Raw genomic sequence first — 20724 nt, 5'->3', positions numbered from 1 at the left:
ATGTTCCCTGTAGAGACCGATAAAGAAAGGAATCCCCACAAATCCAACAGAAAGAAAACCAACGGACAGGATTTCACTTTTTAAAACTTTTACTGTAACAAATCAACTAAAATCAACAGAATTCAAACATTTAATGAAGGGTGAAGGATAGTGAAAATAAAAAAGTTGAGTTTCACATTAAATACTTGATACAACAAAGATAAACCTCACGTAGTTACAAGCACTCGCATTTACTTCCTGCACAAATGAGGCACTACATGCCACACAGTCTCAGCCTTTCCAACTCAACCTCTGCTATGTAGGGTCGCTCGCTTCACACTCAATCATTTCAGCCCTTCAGTCACATTTAACACAACGATTCCATCCAATGACACAGATACAGTCACCACCGATAAGGTGCATGTCTTCAAACCCTCTCTCATGACAGGCCTGATGGCACAGAATCCTCTGAGACACTCTCCTCTAACTCCTTCAAATGTCTGGTGATCTCTGACAACAGTGAAACTGCAGCAATCCACAGTCCCCTCCTATCTTCAGCTCTCCGTTTTTTTCCAACTGGATAACACACATAGTAACACAATCTCTGCTCTATTCTCAAAGACCTACTTCAGCATCAAGATCTGTTCGAAGATTGCCAAATTATTCCATTCAGAGACAACCTTGCGTGAATTCTCAGTACGTTCTGAACTGCCAAACAGAAAATCACTGGCTGACTCAACCTCACTACAATTAGCTTTCTATTTACCTTTTGCTTCTTAGCTGTTCATTCCCTTAGCAACCTCAGCTGAAATCAACATTTCTTGGAACCTAATGATATCATAATCAGGAAACCAATTAACCTGCTTTCAGAATATAGCCCCCACCCTACCACCACCACGTCCCCCCCCCCCCTCACTTCCCCCACAACTTTGGTCTTAAAGCGGTATCACACAAAAGAAATGCAGGCTTTTTCCAGCACATAGGTCTCCAAAGGTGTATACATATGTGCATATGTATGAGGTTTCTCTAAAGTGCATGTATATTTGGGTATGACGTGTGTTTAATGTCCATGCACATGTTTAAGGTGTTTGTATGTGTGAGGTGTGCACGTATACAAGATGTACATATAAAGTGTGTGTGTTTGTGTGTGAGGTGTGTGTGCATATTTGTATATATGAGCTGTGTGTTTTAGCTAGTGTGTTTTTGTGCATGTGTGTGTGTATTTGTGTGTGCATGTGTGGTTTTTCTATGTCCCTGTGAGTGTACAAGTGCATGTGTATGGGTCAGAGAGTGTATTAGAGAGTAAGAGCCCTGATAGTATCACAAGAGCAGATGGTTATTAAACACTAGCATAACATCATTGCTTGTTTTCCATTGAAACATTGGGTTACAGTTCAAATAATTAGGCCCATGATATTTCAAGTGTAATATAGGATTACCCATAGCTGTGGTTAGCCTGAAACATCAGAAGTCCTATTATTTCTCTGAAAGAAGTTGGTGATAGATTCGAAGAGCATTTCAAACCAAGGGCACTTTGCAATGTATAGTAACCTTTGTATTCTCTTGTGCCAGAATTCTGAAGTGAAGGCGATTCCCCAAGACACCAAATCCTGCCAACTCCCAAAGCATTTATTGGACTTTTCCAGCAGATATAGAATAAGAATCAGAGCAAAGGTGAAATGTGGGCAAGGTCCCTTTACATACTGTGGACCATGGAGTGACTGGAGTGAAGAGATCTCATTGGAAACTGATCCTGGTATGTAGGCAAAATACAATTGAATCCCCATAGAGTTTCTTCTTGCACTGGTCAAGATCAACAAGCTCAATTTGAATTCAATATAAAAATCAGGAATTAAAACTCTGATGATGACCATGAACCATTGTCGATTGTTGTAAAAACCCATCTGGGTCACTAATCCCTTTAGGGAAGGAAATCTGCTGTCCTTACCTGGTCTGGCCTACATGTGACTCCAGAACCACAGCAATGTAGTTGACTCTTAACTGCCCTCTGAATTGGCCCTAGCAAACCCCTCAGTTGTCTCAAACCACTAGGAAATTGAAAAGGACTGAAACCGGATGAAACACCCAGCATCAACCTAAGCACTAGAAACGACAATGGCAAACTCAGCCCTGTCAACCCTGCAAAGTCCTCCTCAGCTTGTGCCAAAATTGGGAGAGTTCTCTCATAGGTTAGTCAAGCAACAGCTTGACATAGTCATGTCACATAATGTCCCAGACACCACTATTACCATCCCTGGGTATATCCTGTCTCACCAGCAGGACAGCCCAGCAGAGGTGACGGCACAGTGGTATACAGTAGGGAGGGAGTTGCCCTGGGAGTCCTCAACATCAACTCTGGACCCCAAGAAGTCTCATGGCATCTGGTCAAGCATGGACAAGGAAATCTCCTGCTTATTACCATGTATCCCCCGCACCCCCCACCCCCCACCCTCCCTCAGTTGATGAATCATTCCTCCTCCATGTTAAATACCACTTAGAGAAAGCACTGAATGTGGTAATGGCGCAGAAAATGCCCGAGGTGGGGGACTTCAATGTGCAGCACCAAGTTTGGCTCGGTAGCACCACCACAGACCGAGCTGGCCAAGACCTAAAGGATATTGCTCTAGACTGGGTCTGCGGCAGGAAATAAGGGAACCAACAAGAGGGGAAAACAAACTTGACCTCATCCTCACTGGATGCAGATGCATCTGTCCATGACAGTATCAGTAGGAGTGGCAACTACACTGTCCGTGTGGAGATGAAGTCCTGTTTTCACACTGAGGATACCCTCCATCGTGTTGTGTGGTACTACCACTAAATGGGATAGATTTTGAACAGATCTAGCAGCTCAAGACTGGGCAACCATGAGGTGCTGTGGGCCAACAGCAGCAGCAGAATTGTGGTTGTTAGGTAGTAGGAATTATTGTTATTTATAACTCGTTCATGGGATGTGGGCATCACTGGCTAGGCCAGCATTTATTGTCCATCCCTAATTGCCCTTGAGCAGCTGGTGGTGAGACACCAGGTTGATGCCTCATTTTTAGGTACGTCTGGTGCTGCTCCTGGTATGCCCTCCTGCACTCTTCATTGAATCAGGTAGAATCCCTTGGTTTGACGGTAATGGTAGAGTGGGGGATATGCTGGACCATGGGGTTACAGATTGGGGTTGAGTACAATTCTGCTGCTGCTGTTGGCCCACAGCACCTCATGGTTGCCCAGCCTTGAGCTGCTAGATCTGTTCCAAATCTATCCCACTTAGTGGTAGCACCACACAACATGATGGAGGGTATCCTCAATGTGAAAACAGGACTTCATCTCCACACGGACAGTGGAGTAATGCAGAGATCTTGGAAAATTGTCGGGTTGGAGGAGGTTACAGAGATAAAGAAGGGTGAAGCTGTGGAGGGATTTGAAGACATTGATGTTAATTTTTAAACTGAAGCATTGGTGGAGCAGGAACCAATGGAGGTTAGCCAACACAGGGGTGAGGAGTGAACAGGACTCAGTGCCAGTTGGGATCCAGACAGCAAAGTCTAAATGGTCCTCCCACCTCATGCATATAAAACACCTCAATACCATTCTAACGCACAGTGTATTCACACATAAAATGCAATTTAATGCAAATTGTTCATTTTAACCTACACAATTATAAACATCATCTAGACAGTTGTTCCTAAAACATTGTTCACATAGAAACTAGAAGCAGGAGTAGGCCATTCGGCCCTTCGAGCCTGCTCCACCATTCAATATAATCATGGCTAATCCTCTATCTCAACGCCATAGTCCCGCTTTCTCTCCATACCTCTAATATGCCCCTAATATCCAAACAATTATTAATTTCTTTCTTGAATATACTCAGTGACTCGGCCTCCACAGCGTTCTATGGTAGAGAATTCCACATGTTGACGACCCTAGAGTGAAGAAATATTTTCTCACCTCAGCCCTAAATAGCCTGCCCTGTATCCTGAGACTGTGTCCCTGGTTCTAGACTCCCCAGCCAGGGGAAACATCCGCCCTGCATCCAGTCTGTCTAGCCCTGTTAGGATTTTATACGTTTTGATCAGATCCCCTCTTATTCTTCTCAACTCTAATGAGCACAGGCCCAGTCGAACCAATCACTCCTTATACAACAGTCCTGCCATCCCTGGTCTCAGCCTAGTGAACCTTCGCTGCACTCCCTCTATATCCTTTCTTAGGTAGGGAGACGAAAACTGCACATAAACCAGGTGTGGTCTCGCCAAGGCCTTGTATAGCTTCAGTAAGACATCCCTACTTCTGAACTCAAATCTTTTTGCAATGAGGGTCAACATACCATTGTTGCATCTGCCTATTTACTTCTATTGACTGGTGCACAAAGACATCCAGATCCCTTTGTACATCCACATTTCCCAATATATCACCATTTAAATAATACTCTGCCTTTCTGTTTTTCATACCAAAGCATATATGACTTCTCATTTATCCATGTTATATTTCATCTGCCATGTGTTTGCCCACACACACAACTTGTCTAAATCATCCTGAAGCCTCCTCCTCACAACCCCAACCAGTTTTGTGTCATCAGCAAACTTGGAAATATTGCATTTGGTTTCCTCATCCAAGTCATTTATATATATTGTGAATAGCTGGGACCCAAGCACTGATCCTTACGGTACACCACTGGTCACCACCTGACAACCAGTAAGAGACCCATTTATTCCCAATCTCCATTCCCTGTCTGACAACCAATTCTCAGTCTATGCCAGTATATTACCCCGGATCCCATGTGCTTTGATTTTGCCCACTAGCCTCTTATGTGGGACCTTATCAAACGCCTTCTTGAAATCCAAATACACCACATCCACTGGTTCTCCCTTGTTTATTCTACTAGTTAAATCCTCAAAAAACTCCAGTAAATTAGTTAAGCATGATTTCCCTTTCATAAACCCAGGCTGACTTTATCTAATCCCGTTAATGCTTTCCAAGTGTTCTGTTACAACATAGTTTATAATAGACTCTAGCATTTTCCCCATTACTGGTGTTAGACTAACTAGTCTGTAATTCTCTGTTTTTTCTCTCCCTCCTTTTTTAAATAGTGGGGTTACATTTGCCACCCTCCAATCTGTAGGAACTGCTCCAGAGTCTATAGGATTGTGGAAGATGACCAACAATGCATCCAATATTTCCAGGGCCACTTCCTTTAGTACTCTGGGATGTAGATTATCAGGCCCTGGGGAGTTTTTAGCCTTTAACCCCATTAATTTCTCGAGCACCATTTTTTTACTAATACTGATTTTCTTCAATTCCCCTCTCGCACTAGAACCTTGGTTCCCTAACATTTCTGGGAAATTATTTGTGTCCTCTTATGTGAAGCCAGAACCAAAATATGTGTTCAATTCTTCTGCCATTTCTTTTTTCTCCATTATAATTTTCCCTGTTTCTGACTGTAAAGGACCTACATTTGTCTTCACTAATCTTTTTCTCTTCACATATTTATAGAAGTTTTTACAGTCATAATTTATTATGTTCCCTGCAAGTTTACTCTCAAAATTCAAAGAACAAAGAACAAAGAAAAGTACAGCACAGGAACAGGCCCTTCGGCCCTCCAAGCCTGTGCCGATCATATTGCCTGTCAACTAAAACATTTTGCACTTCCGGGGCCCGTATCCCTCTATTCTCAGCCTATTCATGTATTTGTCAAGCTGCCTCTTAAACATCACTATCGTACCTGCTTCCACCAACTCCCCTGGCAGTGAATTCCAGACACTCACTACTCTCTGCGTAAAAAACTTGCTCTTCATTTCCCCCCTCTTGATCAATCTTTTTGTTCACTTTTGCTGAATTCTAAACTGCTCCTAATCCTCAGGTTTGCTGCTTTTTATAGACAATTTTATATGTTTCCTCTTTGGATCTAATACTATGTCTACTTTCTTTTGTAATCCATGGTTGAGCCACCTTTCCTGTTTTATTTTCGCACCAGACAGGAATGAAGAATTGTTGTAATTCATACATATTTTCCTTAAATATTAGACATTGCCTATCCATCGTCGACCCTCTTAGTAAGGTTCCCCAATCCATCATTGCCAACTTGTGCGTCATACCCTCACAGTTCCCTTTATTTAGATTCAGGGCCTTAGTTTCAGATTCAACTTCTTCATTCTCCACCTTAATGGACAATTCCATCATTTTATCATTGCTCTTCCCCAAGGGACCCCGCACAACAAGATTGTTAATTAATCCTTTCTCATTGCACATTACCCAGTCTGGGATAGGCTGTTCTCCAGTTGGTTCCTCTAAAAAAAAGCATGTACACACTCCAGGAAATCCTTCTACACAGTAGTATTGCTAGTTTGGTTTCTCCGATCTATATGTAGATTAATGTCACCCACGATTACAGTTCTACCTTTATTGCATGCATTTCTAATTTGCTGCTTAATGTCTTCCCTTACATCTCCGTTACTGTTTGGGTGTCTGTGGTCAACTCCCATCAATGTTTTCTGCCCCTTGATGTTCCTTATCTCTTTCCAAACAGATTCCACATCTTGATTTTCCAAGCCAATATCCTTCCTCGCTATTGCATTGATTTCCTTCCTTACTAACAATGCTACCCCACCTCCTTTCCCTATTTGTCTGTCCTTCCTAAATATTGAATACACCTGGATGTTCAGTTCCCATCTTTGGTCAACCTGCAGCCATGTCTCCATAATTGCAATTATATCATAACCATTTATATCTATTTCCACTGTTAATTCATCTACTTTATTGCGAATGCTCTATACATTAAGATACAATGTCTTTAGACATGTCTTTTTAACTTCTTAGTCATCTTAGTTTTATTTTGCACTGTGACCCCACTTGTCTTTTGCCCTTGTTTTTTTCTGCCTTCCACTTTTGCTTCTTACTTTTCTGTCTTTCATTTCTATCCTTGTTTCGCCCTCCTCTGTCTCCCTGCTCAGGTTCCTATCTCCCTGCCATTCTAGTTTAAATCCTCCCAGACAGCACTAGCAAACAGCCCCCCAAGGACATTGGTCCCAGTCCTACCCAGATGCAACCTGTACTGTTTGGGACCGGTTCTCGGGAAGGTGGGACAAGTACAATGTCCTAGGAATCTGAATCCCTCCCCTCTACACCATTTCTTCAGCCTCATATTCATCTGATATATCCTGTTATTTCTACTCTCACTAGCAAGTGGCACTGGTAGTAATCCTCAGATTACTACCTTTGAGGTCCTACTTTTTAATTTATGTCCTAACTCCCTATATTCAGCTTGTAGGACCTCATCCCTCATTTAATCCATGTTGTTGGTACCAATATGTACCACAACCACTGGCTGTTTGCCCTCCCCCTTCAGCATGCCCTGCAGCCTATCCAAGACACACTTGACCATGGCACCAGGGAGATAACATATCATCCTGGAGTCTCCTTTGCAGCTGCAGAAATGCCTGTCTGTTCCCCTTTCTATTGAATCCCCTATCACTGTAGCCCTGCCACTCTTCTTCCTCCCCTCTTGTGTAGTAGAGCCACCCGTGGTGCCATGGACTTGGCTCCTGCTACTTTCCCCTGAGAAGTCGTCTCCCTCAACGGCTTCCAAGATGGTACCTCTGTTAGAGTGGGGGAGCCAGCCCTGGCCGGGGATTCCTGCACTACCTGCCTTCCTCTACTCTGCCTGGTGGTCACCCATCCCCTTTCTGCCTGTTCAGTCTCTACCTGCAGTGTGACCGCCTCACTGAATGCGCTGTCCACGACAATCTGTGGATGCTCCACAGTGAATCCACCCACAGCGCCATCTCCAAAATTCGGTTAGCCAGTAGCTGCAGCTGCCCACATTTCCTGTACACATGGTTGCCAGGGACACTGGAAGTGTCCATGACTTCCCACAGAGCACAGGAGGAGCATATCACAGGTGCAAGCTCTGCTGACATGATTTCCCTTTAGATTAAGCTCATTATTTAACCCCTTTAAAGAATACTAACTACGCTAGGGGCCTTATTCCACTCCAAACACTCCCGTTACCGTCCACAGTCCTCACCTTATTTTGTTTAAGCTAATGGACTGCAGCAGTTTACTTGTAGAAAAAGTGCAAGTAGAAGTGCTCACCTGACCCTACTGCCAATCAGCTCCCTCCCCTGCGTCACATCACTTTTTGAATCATGATGTCACTTCATTCTCCACTTCCTGAAGGTCCTGTGGGTATGCCTCTCCTCTCCGCTCTCGGCCTCTGTTTCATGCGCCCTTTTATACCACTCTCACTGGCCTCTCCTCTCTGGTCTAAAACTCACCTTCTTCCAACCCTAACAGCAACTTTTAATTAATTGCTAAGTTAAAGAAAGACTAGTTAGAACTTATCCCTTAACTTAACCCTTAAACTCCCTCAGTCACCAATCTCTAATTGAAGCTCTCTACTGCAGCCAAACACAGCATTCCTGTTCATAACCATGGCACGAGCCAGACCTCAGTGGGCGCTTTGAGGACCGCACTGTGGTACAATTCTCTCAGAAGAGCAACAAAAAAACAATTTAATGAAAGTTTTGTTAAATGCCTTTCTTTGTTTTTGTTTTGTTTAGATCATAAGCCGATTGTTATTGCAGCAGTTGTAATGCTGATGATTTTAATCATCTTGATTCGCCCCTTCTTCTGCCTGATAAAAAGGTAAAGTATATTATTCCTTATGTTTTAAACTGCCTGGGACCCCTCAATGAGATTTCCAATCGGAACTCACTAATAGATCTCTGACACTTAGCACATAAAATATTTAAATGCCTTGATTAAACCTTGACTCAAAGGACAAGGGCTGTAGATAAATGGGAACACCACCACCTGCAAGTTCCCCTCCAAGTCACTCACCATCCTGTCTTGGAAATATATCGCTGTTCCTTCACTAGGTCAAAATCCTGGAACTCCCTCCCTAACAGCACTGTGGGTGTACCTACACCACATGGACTACAGTGGTTCAAGAAGGCAGCTCACCACCACCTTCTCAAGGGCAATTAGGGATGGGCAATAAATTCTGGCCTAGCCAGCGATGCCCAAATCCTGGGGAAAAACATAAAGTACTCAAGAGCCTAATTCACTCCACAGTATCCTTCTGTTTTAAAGAAACCATCCAAGCTCCTCACTTAGATTCCAGTCAGTGGATCCTTTGTCTGATACATGGATTTGTGAGCTCGCAATTCGAGTTCTTCGGAAATTCTCAGGTATCCAACATCTTACAAGTGAAACATCTGGAATCCTTGGTAAAAAAGGAACGCCTTGCAAGCATCTGGAGGACATAAACAGTTTCCGGGGAGGGGGGGGTGGCCAAGGGGATTATCCAGCCCCTTCCAGCAGTGGGATCTTCCGGTCCCGCCAATGTCAATGGAAATTTGAATGGCTCAATAGCAGGGCTGGAAAATCCCAGCCCAAATATCCGCTGTGCACTTTAAGTGACAAACGTGTCACTTTTTGGGTGGTAAAAACTAGGGGTCATCACTATAAATTGAATTTGGGATCCAGGAGAAACCCCTTGAGCCAGGGAATGGTGAGGCTGTGGAACTTGCTACCACATGGAGCAGTAGAGGTAAATAGCCTAGATGCATTGAAGTGAAAGCTAGATAATTAAATGAGGCAGAAAGGATTAGAAAGGTCAGGGGTTAGACGAAGTTGGGTGAAAGGAGACTCATGTGGAGCATAACCATTGATATAGATGTGTTGGGTGGCATGACCTGTTTCTGTGCTGTACGCTCAAAGCAATTCTACATATTGTTGGAATATGACCACCTCCAATCTTCTAACTTCAATCATGATTGTTTTGTTTTTGTCCGTCTGTTCTACGTGTTAAAGGAAGAAGAGATCCTGGTTGGATAGTATCCCGGACCCAGCAAAGAGCAAGCTTTTCCTCAAAGAGAGTCAGGTAATTGTTTCCTTGTTTCATTGCTCTAGTGCGACCTCTACAGGTTTATAAGGTAAAGGCATAGGTCATGGACACCCCTATGTGCACGTCAGGGGCAGTGAAATCCATGTAAAATTTAACCTGGTGATACTGCCCGGCCTGTTTCACCAAATTCGAACGCCTTTCAGGTCCTAAATCATTTATCCATTACACCTTCTGGCTTTATACCACCAATATGCTTGGGCACTGTATCACAGGGCAGAATTTTCAACTCCATGTGCCCGGCTCGCTCAAGTGTAAAAGGCCGTGTGATGACATCCGGCGAGTGTCCCATCCCGACGCTCATCCCCCGCTCGTCCGGTATTGTGGCCGATGGGTGGGCGCAGATGTCAGGAGTGCGCCCACCGATAATTAAGAGGGCAGTTAAGCCCTGTAAAGTTCCAATTGACTCCAAGTGTTCATGGCCCGTCCAACCTCACGGTTGGCAGCGGCCTCCAGGCAGACTTTGCATTTTCGATGAGACCTCGTCCAAGGGCGAGAGGAGGGTTTCCGTCATCCAATGGAATAAAATAAGCTCCTTCAGGGAGCTTTCATTCCGCGCTGGCCTACGCCCACGCTTCTGTCAATGCCCACCCTCCTCCCGCCACCCTCAACTGCCGAGTATTTCAGCGCACGTTTCACACCAGCTGGCTGCTAATTGGCCAACCGGCGTGAAATCGCGATCGGCAGCCGATCGTGGTTGGAGGCCTATTCCCCGGGCACACCCAGGCCCACCTGTGTCCCCCTGAACCAAACCTCCTGCCCACAATGATTACATAGCGGACCATTCACCCAGATACAGGGGCCGGGATCTTCCAGGGGCAGGTACCGTCCCGGGTGGGATGGAAAGATTTGGAGAGAGGCCAAAAGATTGACTTGGTGATGATGCCCGCTTCTGGCAGGACCTGAAAATCCCAGCCCTGGACTAATAATCCAAGGCAAGAGTTCAGATGCCACTGTCACAGGTGGAGAATTTAAATTCAGCTAATTAAATACATTTACAATGCATCATAATATTGACCAAGGAACTACCAGGTTGTTGTATGTGGCTCATTGACGTCCTTTATTGAAGAAAATCCGTCAGCCTTTCCGAATCTGCTTTACGTGTAACCCGGGATCCATGGCAACACGAGTGACTCTTAACCGACCTTTTCAATGGCCTAGCAAGCCAGTCTCGAAAACGATGGTGGACTGCAGCCAGCCCAAGGAAGCAGGTCAGCACCATCACCTTCTCAAGGGAAGTTAGGAACTGATCTTGCCAGTGACACCCACGGCCCATGAATGAATGAATCAAAGACAATTGAGCGTATCCCCTTGCCCCGTATCAACTGCAGGGTGACAAAGACTAATTGCGTTGTTCCAAATGACACCAACTGACTTGACCATCAAAGTGGAAGCCATGTGGATCCTTGTGATCTAACCTGCTCAGTAAGCACAGTCCCTCCTGAAACACTGTGCCATATCATCTGGGTTGCATCATGATGGCAGACACTGCATGTTCCATATGGCACATTGGCAGTAGCAGATTAATCCAGTCTAGGCTCCCTGGTAACATATGCATATATTTCTTTCCCCTTTTAGAGAGGGCTGCTGGGGTATTGGTTCCCTGCGGAAACCATAGCACAGGAAGAAAGCAACATCTGCCAAGTTGTGGCTGATGAATCATTGGATACATCTCCCCAAGTCATTTCAAAGTAAGTCCTTTTTTTTAACTCCAGGCTCCTGCTATTGTTTCTTGCTAATCACCTCACTGGGAAGTACGAGAACAAGATGGAGTTTGACTTGCTCCTCTTAAGGTTTCTTCTCCCCCTACAAGCTGCTATTGCCAACAAGCCAGAGGACATCAGCACTTATAGGTTGATGTCAGTGGATCTAAGACAATCCCCTAATACATAAACCATGTTACATCACCATGGAAATGACTGTCCAGCACAGCTAGGTCATTATTAGAATCAGCTTTCTTATTCTTCCCAATCAATTCTCAACTTTGAGTCATCATCCATTTCAATTTGTTCATGTCCTGAGACCTTATTCAAAGAATCACACAGAATCACACAGTGCAGCCCTTCGGCCCATCGAGTCTGCACCGACACGTGAGAAACACCTGACCTACCTACCTAATCCCATTTACCAGCACTTGGCCCATAGCCTTGAATGTTATGATGTGCCAAGTGCTCATCCAGGTACTTTTTAAAGGATGTGAGGCAACCCGCCTCCACCACCATCCCAGGCAGCGCATTCCAGACCCTCACCACCCTCTGGGTAAAAAGGTTTTTCCTCACATCCCCCCTAAACCTCCTGCCCCTCACTTTGAACTTATGCCCCCTTGTGACTGACCCTTCAACTAAGGGGAACAGCTGCTCCCTATCCACCCTGTCCATGCCCCTCATAATCTTGTACACCTCGATCAGGTTGCCCCTCAGTCTTCTCTGCTCCAATGAAAACAACCCAAGTCTATCCAACCTCTCTTCATAGCTTAAATATTTCATCGCAGGCAACATCCTGGTGAATCTCCTCTACACCCCCTCCAGTGCAATCACATCTTTCCTATAATGTGGTAACCAGAACTGCACACAGTACTCCAGCTGTGGCCTCACCAAGGTTCTATACAACTCCAACATGACCTCCCTACTTTTGTAATCTATGCCTCGATTGATAAAGGCAAGTGTCCCATATGCCTTTTTCACTACCCCACTAACATGCCCCTCCGCCTTCGGAGATCTATGAACACACATGCCAAGGTCTCTTTGTTCCTCAGAACTTGTTAAGCTAGAATAGGTGTGAACATTGCTATTTGGCTGTAACAAGGAGGGAGGGACAGGGGGAAGTCAATGAATAAATAGGCAGAATGCCTCCTGTTCCTTGGTATCATAGAAAGAGCCATTATTTGAGAGCCTGGAGCTTACATAGAGAAATCTTTCTCTTACACATTTCTGAGCATCAGGTGACCTGACTTGACATCAAAAATTAAGCTTCTGGACTCGAGTGCAGGGAGGGATGTTCCCTTTTGTTGGCTGGTTTGTTGTATATTTTATATATTGGATTTACCTCAGAGCAATTCAGAGATGACACCAGTTCCTAAGTATGCAACATGTTTTATTTACTTTATGCTATGTGCTTTAAAATACCTCTGCAACCACAAAATGTCTGCACCCATGCTTACAGCTCAGCTTCTAGGACTTGCTGTTTACTTTAGCTCTGAGTCCACACCCAGGCTTAACCAATCAAGCACAGTGAGCATAGATCAGTCAAGCAGACTCATATAATTTAACACAGAACAAGTAAGCCACTGAGCAAGGGATAAGCAAAGTTTCCCTGAAACAGGGGAAGAACTCATCAACAATCAGTCTTAAAATACCTGCAGAAACTGAGCCTGATTGTGTCTATAAGACAATCAGATGACATGTGTTCATTGCTATAATAATTGCTGCATTTTTGTGTCTGAGTGAAACACTTGGATATTTGGACAACACATTCGAGCCTGAACTGCGAGGAATCATTTTACTAATAAAAAGAGATTTCTTACACTCGCTCTTCACTTTCTCTACAACCTTCAGTCCCTCAATCCTCCAGGAATTCTGCATCCCTCCCACACTGGATTCTTGCCCATCTCGGCCTTCCTTCATCCCATCATTGGAGGCTGTGCCTTCAGCTGTCTCACAGGTCCACGTCCTGGAATTCCTTCCCTAAAAATCTGCTCTTCCGACTCTGCTCATTTTAAGATTGTCCTTAAAACCTAAGTGTTTCACCAAGCTCTTGCCACCTGCCCTAGTGTCTCCCACTTTGGCTCAGTGTCGATTTTTATCCGATTGCGCTCTGAGTGAACTGCCTTGAGATAGTTCACTACAATGAAGGTGCTATATAAATGTAGGTTGTCTTTCCTTATCTGAATTCAACAGAAAACACAATCCTTTCATTTCTGATTTTGCATTTATGTTGCCAATTAGTGAGGTGAAGCTGTCAGTCGCTCTGCATTTCATAGGACTCTCAGTGCAATGGGTCTATGTAGACACACTCTTGGGTACACAGATCAGAACTGGCCATAATACCTTGGGGTACTAGGTTGCTAACCTTATTTATGAAAGCACCAGAATCAGCAAGTGACAGAAATATAGGGGAGAATTTTCCCCCTGTAGGGGGGAGGCTGTGTGGGGCTGGTACAGACTGCACCGCCATGTTACGTGGATGGGCCAATTAAGGCCCACCCAGCGTGACGTGCGCCCAGTAGCACTGAGCGCTCCCTGTGTGGGCGGGAGAGGAGAGGGGGGATTCCCTGAGTCGGGGTCTGTGCTCTTTCACGCACGGCGCAGGAAAAAGCATAGAGATCTTCCTGAGGCACAGAGCTGCCTCAGGGAGATTTGATTAAGTTACCAACATTTTAATAAAGAAAGGAAAAACATGTTAAAACATGTCTATTCATGTGACAATGTCACATGAGCTGGGACATGTCAATGAACATTAATGAAAAAATTTATCAAGCTAATAAACCCTTCACGAATCCTCGTCCCACCTGTGGATGAGGTTCAATGATAAATACGAAGGCCGCCTGGGCTCTTTGCCTGACCACCAACCCCCCAACCCCCACCTCCCCCCCACCCCCGCCAACCTTAAGGTTGGACGGGCAGCTCAGTTGATATTTAAATGGCCTTAATAGGCCTTTGACGGTTCGGTGGGTGAGCAGCCGAGTCAGCTGGGTGCCTGCCAAACAGAAAATCTAAACAATGCGCAGTGATGTCGGGACATCGCCCTGAATCATTTTGCACCTCGGCAAGCAGGCCTCGCCCCTGCTCGCCGAGCCGAAGATTCAGGCCCTAAACACAAACATACGAATTAGGAGCAGGAGTAGGCCACTCGGCCCCTCGAGCCTGCTCCACCATTCAATAAGATCATGGCTGATCTGATTGTAACCTCAACACCACATTCCCATCCATCCCCGATTACCTTTCACCCCCTTGCTTATGAAAAGTCTGTCTACCTCGGCCTTAAAAATAGTCAAAGACTGGCTTTTGAGGAAGAGATTTCCAAAGACTCACCATCCTCTGAGAGAAAAAGATTCTCCTCATCTCTGTCCTAAATGGACGATCCCTTATTTTTAAACAGCGGCCTATAGTACTAGATACTCCCACAAGAGGAAATGTTCTCTCCGCATCCAACCTGTCAAGACCCCTGAAGATCTTATATGTTTCAACCAAGTTGCTTCTTACTTTTCTAAACTCCAGTGGATACAAGCCTCAAATCTCCAGTGCTGGATACACTTTTGAGACTGGGGTCAAAGCACACTGCAAAAGCAGTGAGATGTAATCCCTGCTCTACTGATAAGCTGGGTTATATATAACCCTAACCCTACAGCTAACCCTGAGTGCACTCTATCACTGATATCCTTCACAATTCACTAACAGGTGTAGAAATGAAAAACTATAAGAGCTAAGCTTGGACATATACATATACTGTCTAAGCCTCAAGGTTGGGATGTCACCCTCATCTTTCTTAAAGCTACGTTTCACAAGACATTCTCCCTTGGCAGACCTTAGCTAGCGACAACAATGCCTTGCAACAACAGCTTAGGCAAATAACATTCGTGCCAGGCAATGACCATCTCCAACAAGAAAGAATCCAACCATGCCCCCTTAACATTCAATGGCATTACCATTGCTGACTTGCCCACTTTCAACATCTTGGGGGGTTACCGTTGACCACAAACTGAACTGGACTAGCCATATAAATACTGTGGCTACAAGAGCAGGTCAGAGATTGGGAATTCGGTGACGAGTAACCCACCTCCCAACTCCCCAAAACCTGCTCAGTATCTACAAGGCACAAGACAGGAGTGTGATGGAATACTCCACACTCGCCTGGATAAGTGCAGCTCCCACAACACTCAAGAAGCTTGACACCGTCCAGGACAAAGCAGCCCGCTTGACTGGCACCCCATCCACCACCTTCAACATTCACTCCCTCCATCACTCACGATACACAGTAACAGCAGTGTGTAACTATCTATAAGATGCACTGTAGGAAATCACTCAGGGTCCATCAACAGCACCTTCCAAACCCATGACCTCTACCAGCTGGAAGGACAAAGGCAGCAGACACATGGGAACACCACCACCTGAAAGTTCCCCTCCAAGTCATTCACCACCCTGACTTGGAAATATATCGCCGTTCCTTTACTGTCAATGGGTCCAAACCCTAGAACTCCCTCCCTAACAGCGCTGTGGGTGTACCTACACCACATGGACTGCAGCGGTTCAAGAAGGCGGCTCACCACCACCTTCTCAAGGGCAATTAGGGATGGGCAATAAATGCTGGGCCCAGCCAGCGATGCCTAGGTCCCATGAATGAATTTTTTTTAAATCATATAGTGCCTTTAACATAACGCTCTGCACAAGAATGTAATCAGACAAAATTTGATGTGAAGCCACATAAGGAGACATTAGGACAGATGATGCTTAGTCAGAGAGGGAGGTTTTAAGGAGTGTGTTAAAGGAGGAAAGATAGGGGCAGAGAGCTTTGAGGAGGGAATTCCAAAGATTAAAAAAGAAAGGAAAACCTTCATTTCTACAGTGCTTTTCACAACCACCAAATGTTTAAAAGTCCTTTCCAGCCAATTAGACGCTTTTGAAATGCAGTCACCAATGTAATGTAGGAGACATGGCCGCCAATATGCAAGAGACTAAGATTAGCAGGATGAGCACCTGCCAATTGTCCATACAGTCAAATTAATGGAAATATAAAATGATGGATTGTATGAATTTGTAAAATTTACCCTTGTGTGTGCTTGTTCCTGTTCCTACAACAGAGAAGAAGCAGAATTCACCCAGATCATGAAGGAACGAGGCATTTCTTCCCCTCCGATGACTAGAGATCAAGTTGGTCAAGGGCAATTATATCGTGAGACTGGAACAGCAGCACCTTTTGGAGAAGCACCTTCCAACCTTCCAGCGATGCTGAGCGATCCATCAGATTACAATGGTCCGTATTTATTCAACTATCAAGCTTTGTCAAAGCCCTGTTTGGAATTAAAGAATGGATTTAACCAAAATGAAAGCTATTTCAAATGTGGTCAAGGGGCTCCTGGATATGTGAAACTCCCAGAGAATGCCTCTGAAAGTCAACAGGTGCCGGATCAGGCACATCATGAACAAACACTGCCTCTGCCTGCTTCCGCTTATGTTCTGAATCCTTCACAGCCCATGTTCAGTTCACCAAGTGCAACTGGTTATCACGTTCACACTGATAACACTGCAAGAACTTGCTTAAAGCAATCAATGCTGGAACAACCATCCATTTCCGTTTCCAGTTATGTCCTGTGTCCACCATTGAGAAATTCCAACCCAACCTCCTCGCCAGGGGCTAATACCGGCGACGCACACACAAAAGATGCAGACATTTCCAGTTCTAGCCACCCAGTTCCAGGTTCAGATGCAACTGCAAACTCTACGGCTGGTCAGCCGTCAGTGGTTTCCAACTGCGGAGCAGACACTCTGGTGGAGGGCGATGCTCCAATAGTGGATGAGGGAAATACACAAAGACCACCAAGCTGGCCTGACGTCTCACAAGAAAAGCCCATAGTTACGCCTTGGCAACCAGACGACAGTGTTAACTATGTGTTAACACCGCCTGGGGAACAATTGGCCCACTGGAGCAGTCCTCCCAAGCAAGCTACACTGATCACAAACAAAGCTCAGGGCCTTTCAGCTAAGTGTCCACAGGGTGGAGTCTCTGAGCCTTTGAACTGGAGGGTGCCCAGTCGTGAGGCTGAACATCCTTACCTGCCTAAGCTCCAAGGGGACCCACAGAAACCTACAACGAAAGAGGAAGCACTGTCACTTGCAAACATGCAGAATGAAACCCCAAATGTAATCCTTTACCAGCAAGGAGCTAAGCCACTACTTCTGCAGCAGATCGGAGATTATTGCTTCATTCCTAGATCCTGACCTACAAATGCAAACGGATTCACCAGATGCCAGCCACCACCATCATTGGCAGATACTGAACCAGCTAACCAGAATTCCATGGATTTTTCAGCCCCTCATGAGGATTTAAAGGTGATGCCTCCATTTCAATCTACCTATACTACAGGGAACAACGTGAGTCCATCTCAGACCATACGGTCTGTATATTGACTGAAAAGCACCTTGAAAAACCAATTGCATATTATTTATTAAGTAAAGGAAGAGGTGAAACAGCAACTGAAGCATTTTCTTTCTGCTGGTAAACAGCCACTAGAATTAGTTGCATAGCTCAACTGAAGAGCCAGCACAATCACGATGGGCTGACTGGAATCCTGCTGCACTGTACTTCTCCGTGCTACTCCAATGCTAACTCCATTTGATGTAGCAAAGCATTTCAACCTTCAAAGTTGCTTAGCAGGTCCGACCTCTTGCACTTCACCTTCCTTCTTCCAGATGGCGTGGGCCTTGTATGGCCCTGATACCATGCCACCCTTACCTGCTGCTTGGTTCAATACCCAGGTTATTGAGCTGAATGCTGACACTCTACCTGTGATAAAGACAAATGCAGCTTCACAACTCTTTTACCAGCCTGAGTTTTATAAACAACCTCCAACTATGCAACACAGCAGTGGCTCCGAGTACTTCAGATGGATTATTTCTGAAATTGCAGAGGTGACATTGTTCTTGCGAGCTTTGCAATTCACTGAACACGGTTAGTTCTAGTCATGATGTCAGCTAAAGTTAGCGATATACATTTTGTAGACATAAAGGGTTTCATTGTTTTAAAACCATTATAAAATGAAGTTGGATATTTGTGTTTTGTAAGCTGTGAAGATTTATTTATCAAAGCTTCTAGCTGAATTACGATGCCCCAAATTTCCACCTTTCTCCCAGCAATATAGTTGGAATCAAATTTGCACCATTTATCAACAGGAAGTCAAAGAACTCATGCCATGCCCTCCAGTGCCTGAGGCAGCTCGGCATCCATTCTGATGCCATTGTCCAATTCTAATTGCCTGTCCATCCTTCTGACTTGTTCATTCGCCTGAATGGAGTGTTTGCCTATCAAGGACATCTATCTGATTTTCAATGTCACCCATTGTAGACGCTGGTGGGTAGAGGACCCGCCAAAGGAAGAGACCCCTTCCCACACAAGTGTTGAATCAGAGGAGGCAGCTAAGAAGTGACAAAATGTAAATTAAACACGTGGGTGGGTCATTGGTAGGTGAACTTCAATACAGATGGGCCTATAATGAAGAAAGACTTGTATTTATAGGGCACTTGTCATGCCTCAGGATGTCCCAAAGCGTTTCACAACCACAAAAAGTACTTTTGGAAATGTAGGCCAGAATTTCTGGCCCCACCATGGTGGGTTCCCCCGCGACAGATGTGCCAAGCCGTTCAAATGTCCATTGACTTCGGCAGGACTGGAAGATCCCACTAGCTGGAGGGGCCGAAAAATTCCGGCTACAGTCACTGCGGTACTATAGGAAAGATGACAGCTAATTTTCACACAGCAAACTCCCACCAACAGCATTGTGATAATGACCAGATAATCTGTTTTTTATAGTATTGGTTGAGGGATAAATGTTGATCAGTACACCAGGGAGAACCTCTGTACTCTTCTGCAAGATAAGGCCAAGGGATCTTTTGCATCTACTTGAGGGGATGGATGGGGCCTCAGTTGAATGTCTCACCTGAAAGGCAGCACCTCTGACAGTGCCGCATTCCCTCAGTACTGCACTGAAAGGTGCATGTTTAAGGTGGTGGGTGGGGTGCCAGTCAAGCAGCGGCTTTATCCTGGATGATACCGAGCTTCTTAAGTGTTCAAATGGTCATTTGGTACCACAGAACTTAAGGATTGCTGAAAAAAGAGACCCAGTTTTTGATGAAGCTTTTCATCTTGCACTCATCAGGACACTTGGCAGTTGTCATAGGTATTATCATTGGTATTTTGGGAATTGCCCTGACGAGTGCAAGACAAAACCCTCGACCAAAAAAGCTCTCTTTTTTCAGCAATTCTTAAGTGTTGTTGGAGCCACACTCATCCAGGCAAGTAGCAATTCCATATATTGGGAATGAAATGAATTCTTGCGAGGAATCATGAAGAGAGGCCACACCTACCCTCTTGGTACCAAGATCAGTAAACCATTGGACAATATGCATTACTGAACATGCATGTAATTCGATGAAAAATAGTTTGTAAACTTATTGGGTAACCATGAAAAGATGTACGCTTTTTCCTTTGTAACAAAAGTATAAACTAAAAGGAGCGAAGTGATATTCTCAACAGGACTCTTGATATCTCATTTCACTTACTGGCAATAACATTTTAACCAACTTGTTGAACACTGGATGATCCGAGGATATTTGTTTCATTCCTGGACATAGGAGCAGGAGTAGGCTATTTAGTCCCTCGAGCTAGTTCAAACATTCAATGAGAACTTCACTGATCTGTGGTCGAAACTCCAAATATTGCTTTAGGCCAAATATCCTTTCGGTTAACCAAAATCTACCAATCCCAGATCTAAATTAAACAAATTGCCTTAGCATCAATTGCCATTTGTGGAAGGGAATTCCAAACATATGGCACACCAAGGCCGGGATTCTCCGTGCCCGCTGGCATCGGGCACGTTCAGAGGTGTGGGCAGACGATATAGCAAGAAGGCCAAAAATCAGTTTCATGATGTCGTGAAACCAGATTGCAATCTTCCGCTCAGCTCGTCGATGGCGGGACATGTTCCTCGCCATTGGACATCAGGAACCTCATTGTAATACATCAGCATATCATTATAAGGCCAGCCCCCTGGGATCGTCCCGCCCCCACTGGATCATCCACTCACATCATCAGGAAAACATGCCGACGTGCTTCAAACCTGCATATAACAGGCGTGCACCTGGCGG

General features: G+C 45.0%; 1 protein-coding gene across 2 annotated transcripts in view; it reads left to right on the top strand.

Moving 5' to 3' along the window:
• Positions 1–20110, top strand: part of LOC121271816 (cytokine receptor common subunit beta-like) — a 54924-nt gene extending 34814 nt beyond the window's left edge. For both annotated transcript variants that reach the window (XM_041178106.1, XM_041178107.1), the window contains exons 10-14: positions 1552–1735; positions 8523–8607; positions 9778–9847; positions 11447–11559; positions 16665–20110. In XM_041178106.1, coding sequence (XP_041034040.1) covers positions 1552–1735; positions 8523–8607; positions 9778–9847; positions 11447–11559; positions 16665–17802 — 1590 coding nt within the window. In that variant the 3' untranslated portion in view covers positions 17803–20110. The remainder of the gene's footprint in view (positions 1–1551; positions 1736–8522; positions 8608–9777; positions 9848–11446; positions 11560–16664) is intronic.
• The last annotated feature ends 614 nt before the right edge of the window (positions 20111–20724 follow it).

The sequence above is a fragment of the Carcharodon carcharias genome, chromosome 31, assembly GCF_017639515.1.
Source record: "Carcharodon carcharias isolate sCarCar2 chromosome 31, sCarCar2.pri, whole genome shotgun sequence".
In the NCBI taxonomy this organism is placed as follows: Eukaryota; Metazoa; Chordata; class Chondrichthyes; order Lamniformes; family Lamnidae; genus Carcharodon; species Carcharodon carcharias.
Note: the sequence above shows the minus strand (reverse complement) of the source record. Positions and strands in the feature narration are given on the sequence as shown.